This window comes from Lactuca saligna, chromosome 4 (genome assembly GCF_052625555.1).
Source record: "Lactuca saligna cultivar CGN05327 chromosome 4, ASM5262555v1, whole genome shotgun sequence".
NCBI classification, from domain to species: domain Eukaryota; kingdom Viridiplantae; phylum Streptophyta; class Magnoliopsida; order Asterales; family Asteraceae; genus Lactuca; species Lactuca saligna.
Genome location: NC_136420.1, coordinates 305,373,946 through 305,391,270, shown reverse-complemented (window position 1 = coordinate 305,391,270; position 17,325 = coordinate 305,373,946). Strand labels below are relative to the sequence as shown.

The following is a 17,325-nucleotide window of genomic DNA, read 5'->3' as shown; positions in this document are numbered from 1 at the left end:
TAAATACCGTAGAATCTGCTTGGCTGCGGTCATATGTGACATTTTTGGGTCAGCCTGGTAAAGACAATATCTAGTTGGGTTGCGATGAGGTACATCAATGAGCCAATAATACCTCTATATGTCTTGTGATCAGCTGATTCACCCGAGGGATCAATAGAAATCTTATATCCGAAGGCCATGGGGACCTTAATTGAAGAACAATTGTCCATTCAATATTTCATTAACAGTCAGAGGTGTATTTCTCTTGATGAAGTTTGATGTTCTTGTGAGCTGTGTATGCTAAGAAGATTCAGATAGCTTCCATTCGAGCTATCGGAGCATACGTTTCATCATAGTCAATACCTTCAAGTTGAATATATCCATTGACAACTAGCCTTGCCTTCTTTCTGATGTCCGCACCAGATTCATCCAACTTATTCTTGTACACCCATCTAGTACCAACAATGGTGTGGCCTTGCGGATTTGGAATGAGTTGCCATACTTTGTTCCTTTTGAATTCTTCTCGCTCTTCTTGCATTGAGGGTATCCAGTCTGGTTCTATTAATTCTTCTTTGATCGTTCGAGGCTTAACCGAGGATAGAAACATTGCGTAGTGACAGTGATTAGATAAGTCCTTGGATGATCGAGTATGGATTCCAGCAGATGGGTTGCCGATGATTTGACCTGGTGGTTGGTCTTTCATCCATACATGTAGACGGGGTTGCAGATGATCAACAGCTGCGGTGGAGGGAATGTCTTCAATATCGGAAGACTCTGCAGTTGTGGACGGCAATTCCCCCTGGACATGAGAACATCCTTTTGAATTGTCTTGAACTGGGAAGGTGGGATTTGAGGTTTCTTGGGTAGATGGTGAGAGTTCCCCCTGGAGTGCAGATGGGAGTTCCCTTGAACCTGTGAAGGTTCCCCCTGGATTGCAGATGGGAGTGTGACAATCCTTGAATCTGTTCTTGTGTCAATGTTTTCTATGTTTTCATCATCCATGTCCGAAGAAACGTTTGATGATTGAAAATATCTACGGATAATGATTGGAGCTGCATCTTCTAGTATTAGAACTTCGATGGTTGTTGTTTGGTCCAAAGTAGATTTTTCTTCCTCAACCGGCGATGTGGAGGTATTTAGTGATACCTCATCGGATAGTGTAGGACCAGATACATAAACATGCTGTTGAGCTTCCAGGGACACAAGAACTTTGGATAACTTGGCTATTTCTATGGGGTCAAAGAGATCGTCATAGTTTACTTCAATTATATATAACGGACCCGAAGAAGCAGGAACATCACTTTCTAGAATTATTGTGGTTTTGGTTGATGGAGAGGTGTTGCGAATGTGATAGTCATCAAATTTCACGTCGAAGCTTTCAATTATCAACCTTGTGTCTTTAATGAGAACTCCATAAGCAACTTTGTTAGTCGAGTAGCCAAGCAAGATGCCTTCATCAGACTTTGGTGTGAATTTGTTAACGTGGTCTCTGTTGTTGATTATGAAACTTATACACCGAAATATATGGAAGAATCGGACATTTGGCTTCCGGTCGTTAAGTCCCTCATACGGTGTTTTGTTGAGACGTTTGGACATAATGGTTCGGTTTTTTACAAAACAGGTTATGGCCACTGCTTCGGCCCAAAAGTAGAGAGGAAGGTGGGTGAAGTTGGGCATAGATCTGGCAGCTTATACTAGAGTGCGGTTCCTTCGCTCTACTACCCCATTTTTTGTGGTGCGTAGGGAGCGGAAAAGTTGTGAGTAATGCCTTTGGAAACCAAGAAACTATTTAGTAGATGGTTAGTAAAGTCGGTTCCGTTATCAATGCGGATACGTCTAACTGGCAACTTGATCTAAAGTTCAATTTCCTTGATGAAATTGATCAACACCTGCATTGTTTCTGACTTGAGTCATAGAAAGAAGACCCATGTGAAACATGTGAAATCATCCACTATAACCAGTATGTATTTCTTGTGATGAAGACTGGCTATGGTAGATGGACCGTAGAGATCAATGTGCAAGAGTTCCAATGGTTTAGAAATTGTGGAGTCAATCACCATGGGGTGACTTGCTTTGAATTGCTTTCCACATGCAGGACAGAAAGTATCATTGCAGAACTTGAGGATTGGAAGACCTCTGACTAGTTCTTCGGTGACCAAATTATTGATGTATCGGAAGTTGAGATGAGCTATCTTGTGGTGCCAAAGCCAACTGACTTCGGATACTGCTTTGGATAGGAAGCATAACTGCAGTTTGCCTATGATCAGAGATACGTCCAAAGGATACATAGTAACTTTAGATCTACACTTGATCAGGAAAGTGTTCCTATCGCTTGTCATTACATAGAAAAATTCGTCATCAAATTCAACACGGTGGCCTACCTTACATTGTTGACCAACACCATAACCTTTTGAATAGAGAAGCTTCCCATTGTAACAACACCATAACCTCAAATTATCCCATTCGAATTGTTCCCGAATGTGACATTTCCACCGTTGCTAATTGGCCTGGAATCTCAAAGGTATTCTAAACTTCCTGTGATGTGCAAGGAGCAGGAACTACCGATTAACCATTCTTCTTCTTGTTCCTCCTCGCACAAGGCCTGAGAATTACACGGTTAGTTTAGGCATCCAAACTAGTTTAGAGACTGGGACAAAGTATGAGTTTCTGATTGATGCATGAATTGAGGCTGCAGGGATTCGTTTCGTGTCAACTTCTAATCCTAGTCATGGGTGTTTGTGAGTTTTTGGAGGGTTGCGTTTTTTTAAAAGTTACGAGGTTTCTAATAAGTATCGGATTTGACATGAGATAAACCTTTTTGACCACTACATTGACATTGACATGCTGAAATTTTGTCTTTTGTTTTGACACTTTGTTTGGTAAGTGGTCGGAAGCATGATGTACGCTTGTGAGCGGTCCGTGGTTGGTAATATATGACATTAGCGCTGTTGGAATTTGAAAAAAATTTGTTTCGAGAAAGATTTAGCATGTGTAGATTCTTTGGACCTTTTTCTAGGATTTGGTAAAATGCCCTTCCACTTGTTGAAATTTTGATGTGATTTTAAAAGTGTTGGCATGGGTAAGATACCCTTCCATTTTGGATCATATGAGGAACAGATTTGAAAACCATTGCTTCGAAAAGATCTTTCTTTATTTTGGGTTGTGTTAGATGAGTTAGGTATTGATGTTGAAACTGTACATTCCTTTTTGCATTTTTCTTGATGGGAGAGTTTTTTGAAAAATAGTGAGCAAGAACAAACTTTTCTGGACTCTTAGATTTTGTAAATATTTTATTTTTAGAAAAGGTTTGTTGATTTGTGCCTCGGTATCAAATTTCCTCTTTCAAATCCTTTTTTGCTAATGTTTTTGGAGAACCGCAATCATTAGTGTTCAATTGCGGTTTCCTAGAAACCTTTGAAAATTTTTGTTAACGAGGGCTTGACTCATCCGAACTTGAAGGTTCCGGGTTTTGAGAGAATTAACCTACTTCAAAGTTCTCTATGGGTAGTTCATGGCGAATTGGTTGAAGAGTCACAAAGCCTTTTATTGTGGATTGTGGTAAGGATGACTTAGCTACTGTAGCGTAAGTCTGAGTTGTGACTGCAGTGGGACTTTTCTGAGGTTCATGACTGCACTGAGAGACATTGTGGTCTGAGCACAAAGATAGAAAGCCCTGTGAAACTTCGGGACTATCTATGACAATTTCTTCCTCGACAACTGATGAGGTCTGAGAATTTGAATTGATTGTGCAACAGATAGGAGTTTGATCACTTGTGTGACCGGAAACCTCAAGCACAATTTCCTCAATGACACAATTATTACTTAGATTATGAAATCTTCCGAAATATGTTCTGATATCTTCGGGAAAAGTCTTGTCATTGACTGGGAAATGAATTTCTCGGTCCGAAGGGACATACAGTCGATCTTTGTTAAACCGGGGTGAGGAATCCTTTGCGGTAGGATATGTTGGGTTTTGAGCATTCTAACACTCCTAAGTGTACATGCAACCCTAAATACCTTGGATCTTTGTTTTCTCTATTATACATGCAAATATGATCTTTCCAAGGTATTTATCCTAACTAGCATAATAACATCGATTCATATGAATATATCAAGTTAGAATTACATACCTCTTTGATGTAGAATGTCTTCATGAAGCTTGAGTGCCTAGTGCCCCAAGTGTGACACCTCAAATGGTTCACACAACACCAAATACACTTTGAATAACTTGAGAGAACATACACACTTCATGAAATCAGTTAGGCCTTTCTATTCACTCACTATGGCTGATTTTGTCATCAATAAGATGCTTATATAGTTAGTGACAATTAGGGTAAACCCTAATTGCCATGGCTTTCCATTTCCTTGGATCCATGGGTTCAAATACACCATGGAGCATCTTATGGGTTTTAGCCCATCTTGACAATCCATGAAGCATTAGCCCACTATACAAGTATGGATTATTTACACAATCAACCCGTATATTTAATTAGTCTTCTTTTGATCACTTAATTAATCCTAGATTAATTCCTGATCAATACTAATTAAATAATCTTATTAATATATTAGAACTTATAATATACTAACAAACCTTAAGTGTTGTTTCTCTCATTATAGTCTATCCAAATGCATGATGCCATGAAACCCAAATGGACCATGTCGGGTCGGTTCAAGTCTCACCAATTATAGTTATGGACTTAGACATTAATCCAATAGTCTCCCACATGTATAAGTCTAAAACTATTATTGCGTATGACTTCAAGAACTAACTAGCAATCGTAGCTCTCAAAATCTTCTATCGAACTCTGACCTTGCCGATGATCTCTGACCTTTGTCAATGACTTGTGCATTAGATAAGGGATCATATATTCCTCCATTCTAGATATCATATGGACTGAGACATGGATTATAATAATTCTATCTATCCATTTGTCGTTTCCCGATTTCCGATTTATGACTATTGACTAATTGAACAAATCAAATCAGTCCAGGCCCGGCCGAGCACTTACATTTGTCATCACCAAATCATCGAGGGCCCCACAGATATCGCTTTTATCCTGAAGGTAAAAGGAATAGATAAACTTCAACTCATATGGCTTGTTCTAATACTTGTTGAATCATACACAAAGACACGTTTTATAACATCGAGTTACCAAATGCATTTTCGTGCAATCAATGTACAACCAACTCATAGTAACAACTCATATCTCTAGGTTTGAAGAATATAAGATATTTTCGTCTCATGATCACTCATGATAAAATCCATGAAGTGAATCCAATTAGCGCGGGTTGAATCCAATACTCAAAACTTATGAGCACTCATGAGTGTTGTAGCCCTTTGTCCAACATCTTAGACCTCTACAAGCCAACCCATGACTGTCTTAATTCATATCTACTTCCAACATATGACCGACTGTGGATGGTTTGAATAACTTAGTCATCCAGAACAATGACCTAGTTATTCAGGAAGTTATAACATGCAAAGTGAAACACAATAATAATTCAATCCAATATGGTATCAAAAACTATGAACATAAATAAAACACCTTTTATTTATCACCATATGATTACACACTATTCATTGTATATTGTTTCAGCTATCAACTTTATTCTTGAATTTAAAACAATAGTTGTCCCATGCTCCAAGCATGTACACTATGTTTCCTAAACACTAGTCATGTCATACACCAAGTATGCATACTATGTTTGTCTATGATCTTTACTTTGTGAAAGAGATTAATTGAACATAATTCCAATGATTCTCATTTCACAGTCCCAAATCCTTACTACAAATGCAAGAATTCCAAATTCATGCCATTTATTGAAATTTGTTAGATTCTAAACTTATATGCATTGATCCTCTTGTAATGATTATGCTCAAATTCAGAAAGACATGACAACAACCATTACAGAGCATTTCAAAGGAGATAAGCTCCTTGGAAACATCCTTCTTGCATTAAGTTTCCTAATCTTACACAGATTGAATAATTTCTAACTTTGAAACATTTCCAAATTCCATTTTGACTATCACTTCTGAACAAGAGTTGGCTCCTTACAGATTATGCCAATATGGTCCTTCCAGAATTATCACTATACTTCCAACTGTCCTTGAGCAACCAATCTTTGGTAAACCTTAGATTGTCCTCGACAATTGTTTAATCCTTTTAGTCATATCCAATTCTAGACCTTTTCCCATCTTAATGCCCCAGGCATTTGGAAAATTTTAGAAAGGATGAATATAGCACATGTAATCGATCCTATATCCAAAGCATATAGGATACGAGTCATGATTTCTCACATAAAGACTAAACCAGTCTTTTGCTATAATATTTCTATTTGAATTTGCCAAGTTCTCATTATTTCAGACTATGAAAAGGGATGTTGTAATCATAATCGAATTTGAGAACGCAAATAATAGACCCATATACATAATTTCCTTATGTTGAGCCATTCCAACATGAAATTCATATATATATATATATATATCTATATATATATATATATATATATATATATATGTATATATATATATATATATATACATATATATATATCCTTGACTAAATACAATTAAAACCTCAATCTAATCTTTTAGATTTAAGACGAAGTATAATTTCCTCTCCCTTAATTATAGCAAAACAACTCTTTCCCAATTGAAACCTTTTTGTTTTTTATAATTAACATTTCTAACTTGCAACCTTTATCATAATTATCATGATCCCACTAACATGATGATTATTAGCATAACATTTATGCTCCCACTAGCTTTCACATGTACTCAGAAATCAGTTGGACTTCTAGAAATCAATACTTTATTGACTTTCTTACCAAAGTTTAGATTTCTGATACTAGATTGCTTTGATAAAACTTTATCAATATCATACACCTTATCTTAGATAGCTCACAAGTGTGTCTAAACAGTTTTAAGAACTATGAAAAGGGATGTCGTAATCATAGCCTCGATTTTTTAGACCTTTGCCACTTCTCACAAGTCCATGTTAGTGTGCCGGTTAACCACACACGCTCCACTAACAACTTTGAGAATCCAAATATCACAATTGTTATCTAGCTAAAATCTACTTAGTGAAAGTGTTTCCTCACCATCATTTTCATGAATCGGAGAGAAACCTTATGACACTTATATTTAATGGTGTATGTGGTCTTATCCATGTGAATTGTAAAAACCATAGTCACAATACAGGGATAATGAAAAATCCAACCTCATATGGACTGAACTTCAATCTTAATTTCTTGTCGTCTGGAAGCTCAAGGGCCTACCATTGCTTCCAAGTTGTTATGCAACCAAATGAGAACTCTAAGAACTCATATGAAAAGCCAACTTTAACTGGAATAGGCACAAAAATATGTCAACACGATAAGTTACAAACCTCAAGTCGTGTGCTAGTGAAGAACTTTAGGTTTTATTCTTGATTCGTTCTTGAGACTTTCAAGACCTTTAAGACTCCCACTGTCCTCTTGACATATAAGACTTTCTTGTAAAATATTCAAGAGATAGTGTGGATTCTAATCAAGACAAACACTTCACACAATTGGCCTTAGTTGGTCTTTGTTTTATCCAAAACATCACAAATTACCAATTTCAAATGTACAAGAGTATAAAACTTTTACTCTTATATTTGACAAGTGTTTAAAACATTCTTTAAGACATGTCACTCAAGTTACAATCTTGGAGTATGACTCTAAGACTTGTATTGGAACGAAGTATGACTCATCTTCTTGATTTAACCATTCAAACAATAGAAGATTCCTCTTCTTAATCATAAGAATGCACTAATATTTCCTTACATAACTAAAGTACTCTCCCATCTTTCCAGATTTGAGAAAATTTTATCCTTCTGCCTAATTTGATTCTTCTTATTCGCTCTGCCACACGTTGGATCTTATCTAATGTTTCAGAATTTATACTTAAGCTTCTAAGTGTAACCATATTTACTAAACCTTAGTAAATAATGATGAATAGTCTTATCGATCTTTTGTGGTGGACTTAACCAGTGCACAAGAATATGTACTCGATCCCTTAGTCCTTCACTTGACTCACACATCCAAGGAACAAGTAGTTAGTCTTAATTTTTTTCAATGCTTGAAAGTTCTCATTCATCATGTTATACAACTTGCATGATTCCAAGTTTTGGTCCAAATGAAACTTGAGTGATGAGGATCTTTCCTTATTTGGTAAATTTAGACATTACCACAAATGCGAGAATCAAATTCACTTTCCAATATTGCTATCAGTGGAATCTTATAAGCAACAATTTTCCACAAATGTCATTGTAAGGATACATAAAATAAATAAAATAAAAAATTTCCTAACTTTGCGGAAAAACTTATCCTTACAATCCATATGAAAACTTGTTTTTATCTATTCCTAAGAAATATCTCATAACTCCTAAGAAGTAGCTCAAGAATCCGATCTTCAAACTATGCGATAGAAATCCATCTATGCGATCAGATTCAACATATTCTTTCTTTAAGTTCCTTCACTTTTCTTTGATTCTTAAAACATCACCATGTGACCTAGTCACATCATGTATCAAGAATCTCAGAATAGAAACTTAGCAGAGTTAGATAGTGGACTTTACCTGAAGTAGAGTCAAACTTTTTGATTTTACCATCCTTAGGTAAGTTTGGCAGCTTCGTAACTAAAGCCCATTCCTTTGGCAATAGAAACATATGGACCCTTAGGTAATATTACATGGGACTATCTCAGACTTAGCCTTTCTCTTTACCATTTGGTCAACCAAGTTGACTATGGACAATCCCTTTCCATTGAGAAGAGAATGCTTTTCTAGATTTCCTATGTCACTATTGGCCCTGTCCATAAAGTTTTGGGAAGTTGATCTCCTAATAAAATTTGCCTTACTAGTACACCAAATCATTTCTGATTTAGCAGCACCAAGAAAATTGATAAGATCATTAAGGGTCTTGTTATAGTCTATTTCATAGGAGTCCCAAAGGAATTCACTATGTGACATAGAAAGTGATTGAACATCCACTTCCTCTAGACTTTGACACCTAACACTCCCGGCTTGTCAATACGTGACTTCATCTCCAAAATGTGATCACACATAAATCTTGCTTGCCAATAGGGATTAAGTGACCTTAAACTTTTCTAGAACTTATGGGTTAGGGAGAATAATTGGAGGAGGTGAAACAAGTAAAGTTCCAAGAGATTTGGGAAGATCATACATGTCTGAACTTAGACATCTTTTGGGAGATATTCAAGATAGTTGATTTAAATTCCTTAATATGAAACCCAATATGAAATATTAAGGCTAGGACCCAGCAAACGTTTTTATAACTTACAAGATGGATTTCGTAATCCAAGCTATAAAATATTTGAAGGTAGGTGAATGACGATTCACCAATTTCCACCAAGATAAATGAAATGTATTATTAGGTTTTAATTGGATTTGAAACTCCTAGATCTTTTGAGCTTTATTGAACTTCTCAATGGCATATTTCAATGTCGAGTGTGCCCTTCAGGGTTTGTGACTGGGATGCTGAGGATCACAAAACAAGGTGTGAAGTAACCATGCAAATTACTTGGTACCCTTAAGTATTTACCCCTCAATCGATGTGCCGGTTAACCACACACGCTCTATCGATACTATGATAAACATTAATAACCCTATTCCTACCTTGTTGAATACGAGCTAGTATGCCGACTAACTACACACGCTCCACTAACCGACTTAAACAAAGTGCAAAGTGTAATTTCATGGATTAGCACCTTATTCACATTTTCCTATGTAACTAAGATTTAGTATTTACAAGAGTTTAGTTACTTAGTATTTATCATTAATACTTTTAATGAAGGGAGAATTCTAGTCCTTGTCCTACCCATTCGGCTAACGACCCTCCACCAGTCAAGGAAACGGTGGGTGAGGGTGAACACCCATTAAACTCCCATTTTATAGGCAGTAACCTTATAAACCCCCTTATAGACCGGCTTCATGAATGAGGCATGCTAACAGTAAGACTGACTTTACTCTAATATATATATATATATATATATATACATATATATATATATATATATATACATATATATATATATATATATATATATATTATTAACTTATAATATTATAAAATAAAAGGGTTGAATATTAACTTTTAAAATTGTAAGGGCTTAACTTGGAATTAAAGTATTCATGGGGAAAACTTTACAAATTCCAAAACTTGAGGGCATGTTTTGAAACTATTCAAAACTCTTGGATTTTCATAACTTATGAGTTTAATTGAAGTTTTAAAAACTTTAATGAAGAAACTCTTACTCATCCATAACTTAAGGATAAGTTATGGAGTCATAAAACAATTTAATGAGGAAAAAGACTCTTCATTTTGTAACCTATGGCAACTTTTATGAGTTTTAAGATTCATAAATGTGACTTTTAAGTAACTATGACATAATTTTTTTCATTAATATAAATTCACTCATAAAACAAGGTAACACAAAAAACTTTTGGTGATCCATAACTTATTCTTAAGTTATGGAACTCTTTAAAACATTAACACCAAATTTTTTAACTCCATAAAAACTTTGAATCAATTTTTTTTAAAAACCTTTTCATATCCATAACTTATGGAGGTTTCAAAAAATAAAACTCTTTAGATCAAACTATTAAAACTAATAAACTAGTCATATGATTTTATATTTTACTAAATTTGACCTAATTCAACTCATAGGAAATTATTCAAATTTTACAAATAATTAGTTTTTCACAAGAACAAGTAATTATTTTAAAATTTAACAAACTTCATGTTTTTTTTCCTTTTTTTTCAACTTTGAAAATAAAATATTTGCATTAATATAACACAAAACAACCCATGGCTCTAATGCCACTGTTGGGTTTTGAGCATTCTAACACTCATAAGTGTACATGCAACCCTAAATACATTGGATCTATGTTTTCTCTATTATACATGCAAATATGATCTTTCCAAGGTATTCATCCTAACTAGAATAATAACAATGATTAATATGAATATATCAAGTTAGAATTACATACATCTTTGATGTAGAATGTCTTCATGAAGCTTGAGTGCCTAGTGCCCCAAGTGTAAAACCTCAAACGGTTCACACAACACCAAATACACTTGGAATAACTTGAGAGAACAAACACACTTCATGGAATTGGCTAGCACTTTCTGTTCACTCATAGTGGTCGATTTTGTTAACAATAAGATGCTTATATAGTTAGTGACAATTAGGGTAAACCCTAATTTTCATGGCTTTCCATTTCCTTGGATCCATGGGTTCAAATACACCATGAAGCATCCATGGAGCATATTATGGGTTTTAGCCCATCTTGACAATCCATGAAGCATTAGCCTACTATACAAGTATGGATGATTTACACAATCAACCCATATATTTAATTAATCTTCTTTTGATCACTTAATTAATCCTACATTAATTCTTGATCAATACTAATTAAATAATCTTATTAATATATTAGAACTTATAATATATTAACAAACCTTAAGTGTTATTTCTCTCATTATAGTCTATCCAAATGCATGATGCCATGCAACCCAAATGGACCATGCCGAGTCGGGTCAAGTCTTACCAATTATAGTTATAGACTTAGACATTAATCCAATAGGATATCCATTGGACCAACCCCAATTGTATGTATTGTCCATAGTTCCATTATTTACCAAATTTTCGATAGCTTCACTTTCATTGAATAGTTTTTTTATTAATAGATTTACACGTACAATCTCACACTGAGCTAAATCTCTTTGGTTCAAAGCTATTTCTAGTTATGTTTCACTCAACATTCTTGCATCTTTTTCTAACTCTAAATCCTTTTCTAACATGTCCATTTTGAGTCTTTTGTTGTCCATTTGTCCTCTTACATGAAACATCTCTTGGGAAGCTATGTTCTTCTCATCTAAGGCTTTGTCGTAGTCTATAAGTACGACAGCACATGTGTCATTAAGATTGTCTATGAAAGGTTGACATTCATGCATGTTATAGTATAGAGTTTGAATCATAAGTTTTACCTGTTCGATGATGCTTAATGTTCCATTTTTCGCCATGTAGCAGTACTTCTTTTCCAGCTTTGTAGACTCATCATCATCAGCAGTTGCTAGCATGCTGATTTTTCCTTTTCCTTTGATATTGCTAATGGCTTCTTCTTCATCTCCGTATGACCAAACTTGATGGTCTCTTTTGACATGGGCCACGTATGCCCTAGCCTTTTCCTTTTCCTCAAGTTCTTGATCCATTCTAATGAAGAATTCTGTGTCTTTCACCACATTTGCCTTGCAATCTTTTTCAAAATGATTCTCTTTGTTGCACTTGTAACATATCACAAGATCACTTTTATCTTCTGAAGGAGTACTGGAGTCAGTGGCTTGAATGGACTGTGGTGCCTCTTTTGGTTGAGTATTTTGAGATTGTGATGGTAAGTGAGAATATTTTGGGATAACGAGAGTGATTATTTTGTGGGTTGAAGTTATGGTTGAATGAACGTTTGTTGAAATGTTGATTTTTACGAAAAGAAGGTGGTAGCGGGTTGAACTCTTGACTAACAAGAGCAATAGCCTTCTGAAATTCTTCTTCATCATCATACTCTAAGTCGGCTTCGTATGACTACGGTGGAGTGTCATATGAGGGAGAGTAGGATTGATTATGTGGGGCTTGTGCTATAAGAGTGAGTGGTCCTCCAAATTCATCACAGTCTTTGAGTACGGTGGATTCTTGTCCTTGCAGTTCCCCGTAGAGCTTGTAGAGAGACAGGGAATGAATCTTTCTATTTACTTGAACTATCATCTTAGCAGTAGTCCAATGCCTTCCCAAACCATTGAGAAATTAAAGGTTTCTTTCATGCTTACTGCGGATGGTGTCAGCATTTGATAACTAGGTGACTATCAGGTTGAGCCTTTTAAAGGAGTCTTCTAAACTTTCGTCTGTATGAGCTTTGAAGTTGTTGAATTCATTTAATGCAGTTGTGAGCTTCTTATCTTGAGCTTGTTCTAAGCCTTCGTACAAATGCTTGAGAACTTCCCAGATCTCTTTTGTTGATTTGCAGTTTATTATAATGTCCAAGTTTTCAGGAGCAACTCCACAAAGGATTTCATAAAAAGCAATAGCATCATTTTCCATTTTATCGATATCATCTTTTTTGGGATGGTTCAAGACTGGTTGTCCTCCTCCTAGTCTGGTTGAGGCTCCATCAATTCGAACCGGTGAAAGAACAAGGACATGTGGTCCTTCTTCTACGGACCGCCATACATCTCTACCAAGTCTCCTTAAGTATCTTTCCATTCTCTTAGACCAGTGATGATATTCATTCGCCACCAATATTAGAGATCGATTTGGACCACCAACACTATTGGAAACATTCTGAGATAGTGCTTGTGCCATTTTTTTTTAAGAAATGAGCTACAGTGTTATAGAATGCCTTTTGAAAATCAAAGTTTTGTTTTTCAAAAAGCAACCACTATGGCTCTGATACCACTTGTTGAGAGAAAAAACTTGAGACACAGTTGAACAAACGTAAGAGCAAGTATAGTTGCGGAATAGTTTATCTCAAACGATCATAAATCTCAACAATAATAATAAGGTAGAGTTAGATAATTAGAAAGCCAGTTGCGAAAATGTAAAGAAATATAAATGACTTTAGGTGCTATATCAAGTATACACATAAGTTGATTCATAACATGGGATGCATTCAGACCAAGTTAGTGAGTGAGATCAAGCTTATTGATAAAGTCACGAGTGACTTGCTCATAAGAGAAGTAATAATCAGTTATGTTCTAGAGAACTTTGAGATTAAGAAGAGTAAGAAGAGATGCGTAATTGAGAGATGTAATTAATAGTTTTGAAGGTGGTTCAGGAGGTCTATTAACTGAGAAAGAATGAGCTCTATATATAGAGACTAAAGAGTTACATTGGATCAAATCTCTAAGAGTAGCCATGTAAGGCATTTTGGACAATAGAGAGTATTACAAAAAAGTAGATAAAGTTAAACTAACTAAAGAATAATTATGACTGCGGTTTGATGATGACTTCGGATGAGGTTGCTGATAAGGGTTTGACTGCAGATCCTTGAGGGCTACGACAGATGAAGTTTAAGATGGTCATTTCCATGATTTAACAAGTGCCAACTATTACTACATAAGGTTATGGTCCTTGAACTACTTCAACTTCCATGTATCTCCCACTTGCTTTGTCATTAGAATCTTGATTTCTAATAACTTAGCTTTCACAAGAATAAAAGAACCGATTTTTGGTGGGTTTGCATATAACAATCTAACCTACATATAGAGTATTATGCAAATATGTATTTAGTAGATTTTGGGTTTAGAAGCTTTAGTCCAGAATCAGCTTCAAATCCATAAAACATCAACTAATATAAGGATAGAGCCTTTCCATACTTAATCTTATAAAGGGTTTAATCTACATATTAGTTGGTATTTGTATTCAAGATACAATTAATAGTGATTGAAGTATTATCCCAGAAACATTAAAGGAGGATATTTCTACCGATTAGAAAGTAAATCATAGAAAGTAAGATGTAATTCATCCTTTATTATTGTTAAGGCCTTAGATGGTCCTTACAGGTTTGTATCTTAACTTTTGAAACCTTCAACAATGATTTCAAAATTATGTTTTACCACGAAAAATATAATTAAAACTACTATAGTTGTTAACAAAGTTGATTTGGTATCTTGTGCTTAATCTTAGACATTCATTAGAAAGGAAGTCATACATCAAAGTGTATAGTTCCTTAATCATTTTCTCTATACCTTAGTTAAAATGTCATTAGGAATCATTTACATACAAATAATGTTCATATATGTCAAATAAACTACATTATTTTCCTTCAAATATCCCTTTCTTGAAGTTGGAATATGTGAATGCCATTTATATAATAAAGATAACAATGTCAAAGATGAGTTTGACTTAAAACAAGTTAAATCAAAAAGTGATTGCATTAAGAACTTAATTTTATTTATGAAAATATTGATATTTACTTCACAATTCTATTAAGAGATCTAGTCTCATAAATAGAAGTTAGTCATTTCAAAATATGAATATTATCGTTATGAAAAACGATTAAGTAAATGATTAAACATTTGAATAAAATACTAAATTCAAACATACTTTGTTCTAAAACAAATATTGTTTTATATTACAATAAATTTATGTTTTGTGCATAAATAATAAACTAAACTCTTAGAGTGTAGTTCCAACTTGATTGTGCTCAGCTTGGTTACTCTTCAGTAAATATTTGCAGGCCATTTACAAATATTAAATTAACATTTATGTACCAAGTACCTAAGTATTATATGAAAAGTATGAGTTCAATCTAGTAGATACAAGATGTCACACCCCCAAACGGAAATGGCAAAAACGTTCGTGGGCGGAGGATGTCATGTGCAGTATCATAACCATTGCATAATAGTAATCAAAGTAAATTCAACCATTACATTGATAAACATTTTACATCTTGTGTTGATACATAGTTTATATAACATAAAATTTTATAACAAAAGTATAAAAGACGTGACTTTAAAAGCTTCATCTTCTCAAAACCAGTGGGTGTACCTATCTACCGGTTCCCTATGAATACAAGTAATTTTGAAAGTGTATCAACATTTAAGGTGGTGAGTTCAAAAGTATGTTTCTATAATGGAAACATGTCTTTAATCTTTGCAAACGTTTGTATGTTTCTCAAGAAAATCTAATATTTCCTTTAGTAGTGAAAAGTAGTATGAGACCTTAAGACCAAATGTATGTTTGTTATTGTATTTTATAATAGTATATTGTAGTAATCTCGGTTATGAACCCTTTGTATGAAAATCTTTCTGTATGTATGGATGACACCAGCTATAATGTATAATAATGTACTCGTATGAAAACTTGTATGTGAATCCCTGGATACCACCAGTAAAAATTATATTATTGCTCTGTATGAATACCTTTGTATGAATCCCTGGTTACCACCAGTAGTAATGTAATGTAGTTTATTAATTAAAATAAAACCACTTGTCTGTATCCCTGGAATCCTCCAATTGTAATGTATAGTAGTTTTATTAGTTAAAAATAAAAACGTTTGAAGAGTTGTAAACCGTAAAAAATGTTTAGTTTATACTGTTGTGAGTTTCACATAACCATACTTGATGTGAACTAGTGACCTCTACGATGATCTTCAGGCGTCAGAATTTTATGAAAATTTTCACCCCAGACATGCTTGCCTAACTGTAGCTAGCAATTCAGGTGTGGGGTTGTCAGTCCTGTATAGATCTATACACAATCACGCTCTCCCTTCAGGAGGCTTTGGTTATACTGTATAAGATTAGTTTCGTACCCTGGTAGATATAATTAAAGTAGCCCCTTACAGCTCTGTATTAACTAGTTTACGTGTAGTGTTGTAGTGTTCACTTGTACTAGAAAATGTATGTATAACCTTGTAGTAATGTTCTTGTAATGTAAAATAATTATGCTTAAATAATTATTTAGTAATACATCCCTTATACCCGGGAAATATTATAGTGTTCCATAAACTATATCTACCATAGTTTATTTCTTTCATTATGAATAATGTTCTCGAACTTGTAAAATAATGTAACGTATCCCAAACTATACCTATTATAGTTTGTATGTATGCTCTTGTTTCTTGTATTGACTCATTAAAAGTAATGTAATGTTCCCAAACTATACCAATTATAGTTTAATTTTATGTTCTGTACTGTACTAAAAACTTTTGCAATATAGTTTTATGTAGGAAAAACACCCTTACACTCTACATGGTACAAAACGATATAAATATCTAAGTATTTTATGAAAGTGTAGTCAAATCTTTGTTTGTATCAACTGCAAAGGTTTTTGAAACTATTGGAAGTCATTCGTATAAAAACACAAAAGTCCTTGTATTTTACTTGTATCCCCCCCTAAAACATTATAAAATAATGAAAATGTAGGGGCATGAACTCACTTTTGGTATGTGCTCGTGACTAGATGGCGAGACTAAAGAGATGACCCTCGAGTTGGTGTACACGAAACTAATGGTATCCAAATAATATTTAAACACAATTGTATTTAAATTAGTAAAACCATTAATTTAAGTGTTAGAAAACACTTGTTTTTGTGTTGAGAGTAATTACCAAAAATTACACAAGTGTTGAAGAGTTTTCGGTTCCGAGGGGTTTTCGACCAAAAATGGTTCTTGGTCGAACACATTTTTCGATCCTGGACTGTTTTTGGTCACTTCAAGATTTGAAGGATGGTCTTGGTTTTTTTGATGTTCTTGGTGAAAATATGCAGATTTGAAGGTTTTCTCTTGAATGGTATTGGATGATCCTTGG

At 34.5% G+C, this 17,325-nt stretch overlaps 1 protein-coding gene across 1 annotated transcript; it reads right to left on the bottom strand.

The window, feature by feature from the left end:
* Positions 1-289: 289 nt before the first annotated feature.
* LOC145040833 (uncharacterized) lies at positions 290-1,575 on the bottom strand. Its single transcript, XM_078988723.1, has 2 exons — positions 892-1,575; positions 290-778 (listed from the first exon to the last, which is right to left on the bottom strand). The coding sequence occupies exons 1-2, from the start codon at positions 1,573-1,575 to the stop codon at positions 290-292; spliced, it is 1,173 nt and encodes a 390-aa protein (XP_078844849.1).
* Positions 1,576-17,325: the final 15,750 nt, after the last annotated feature.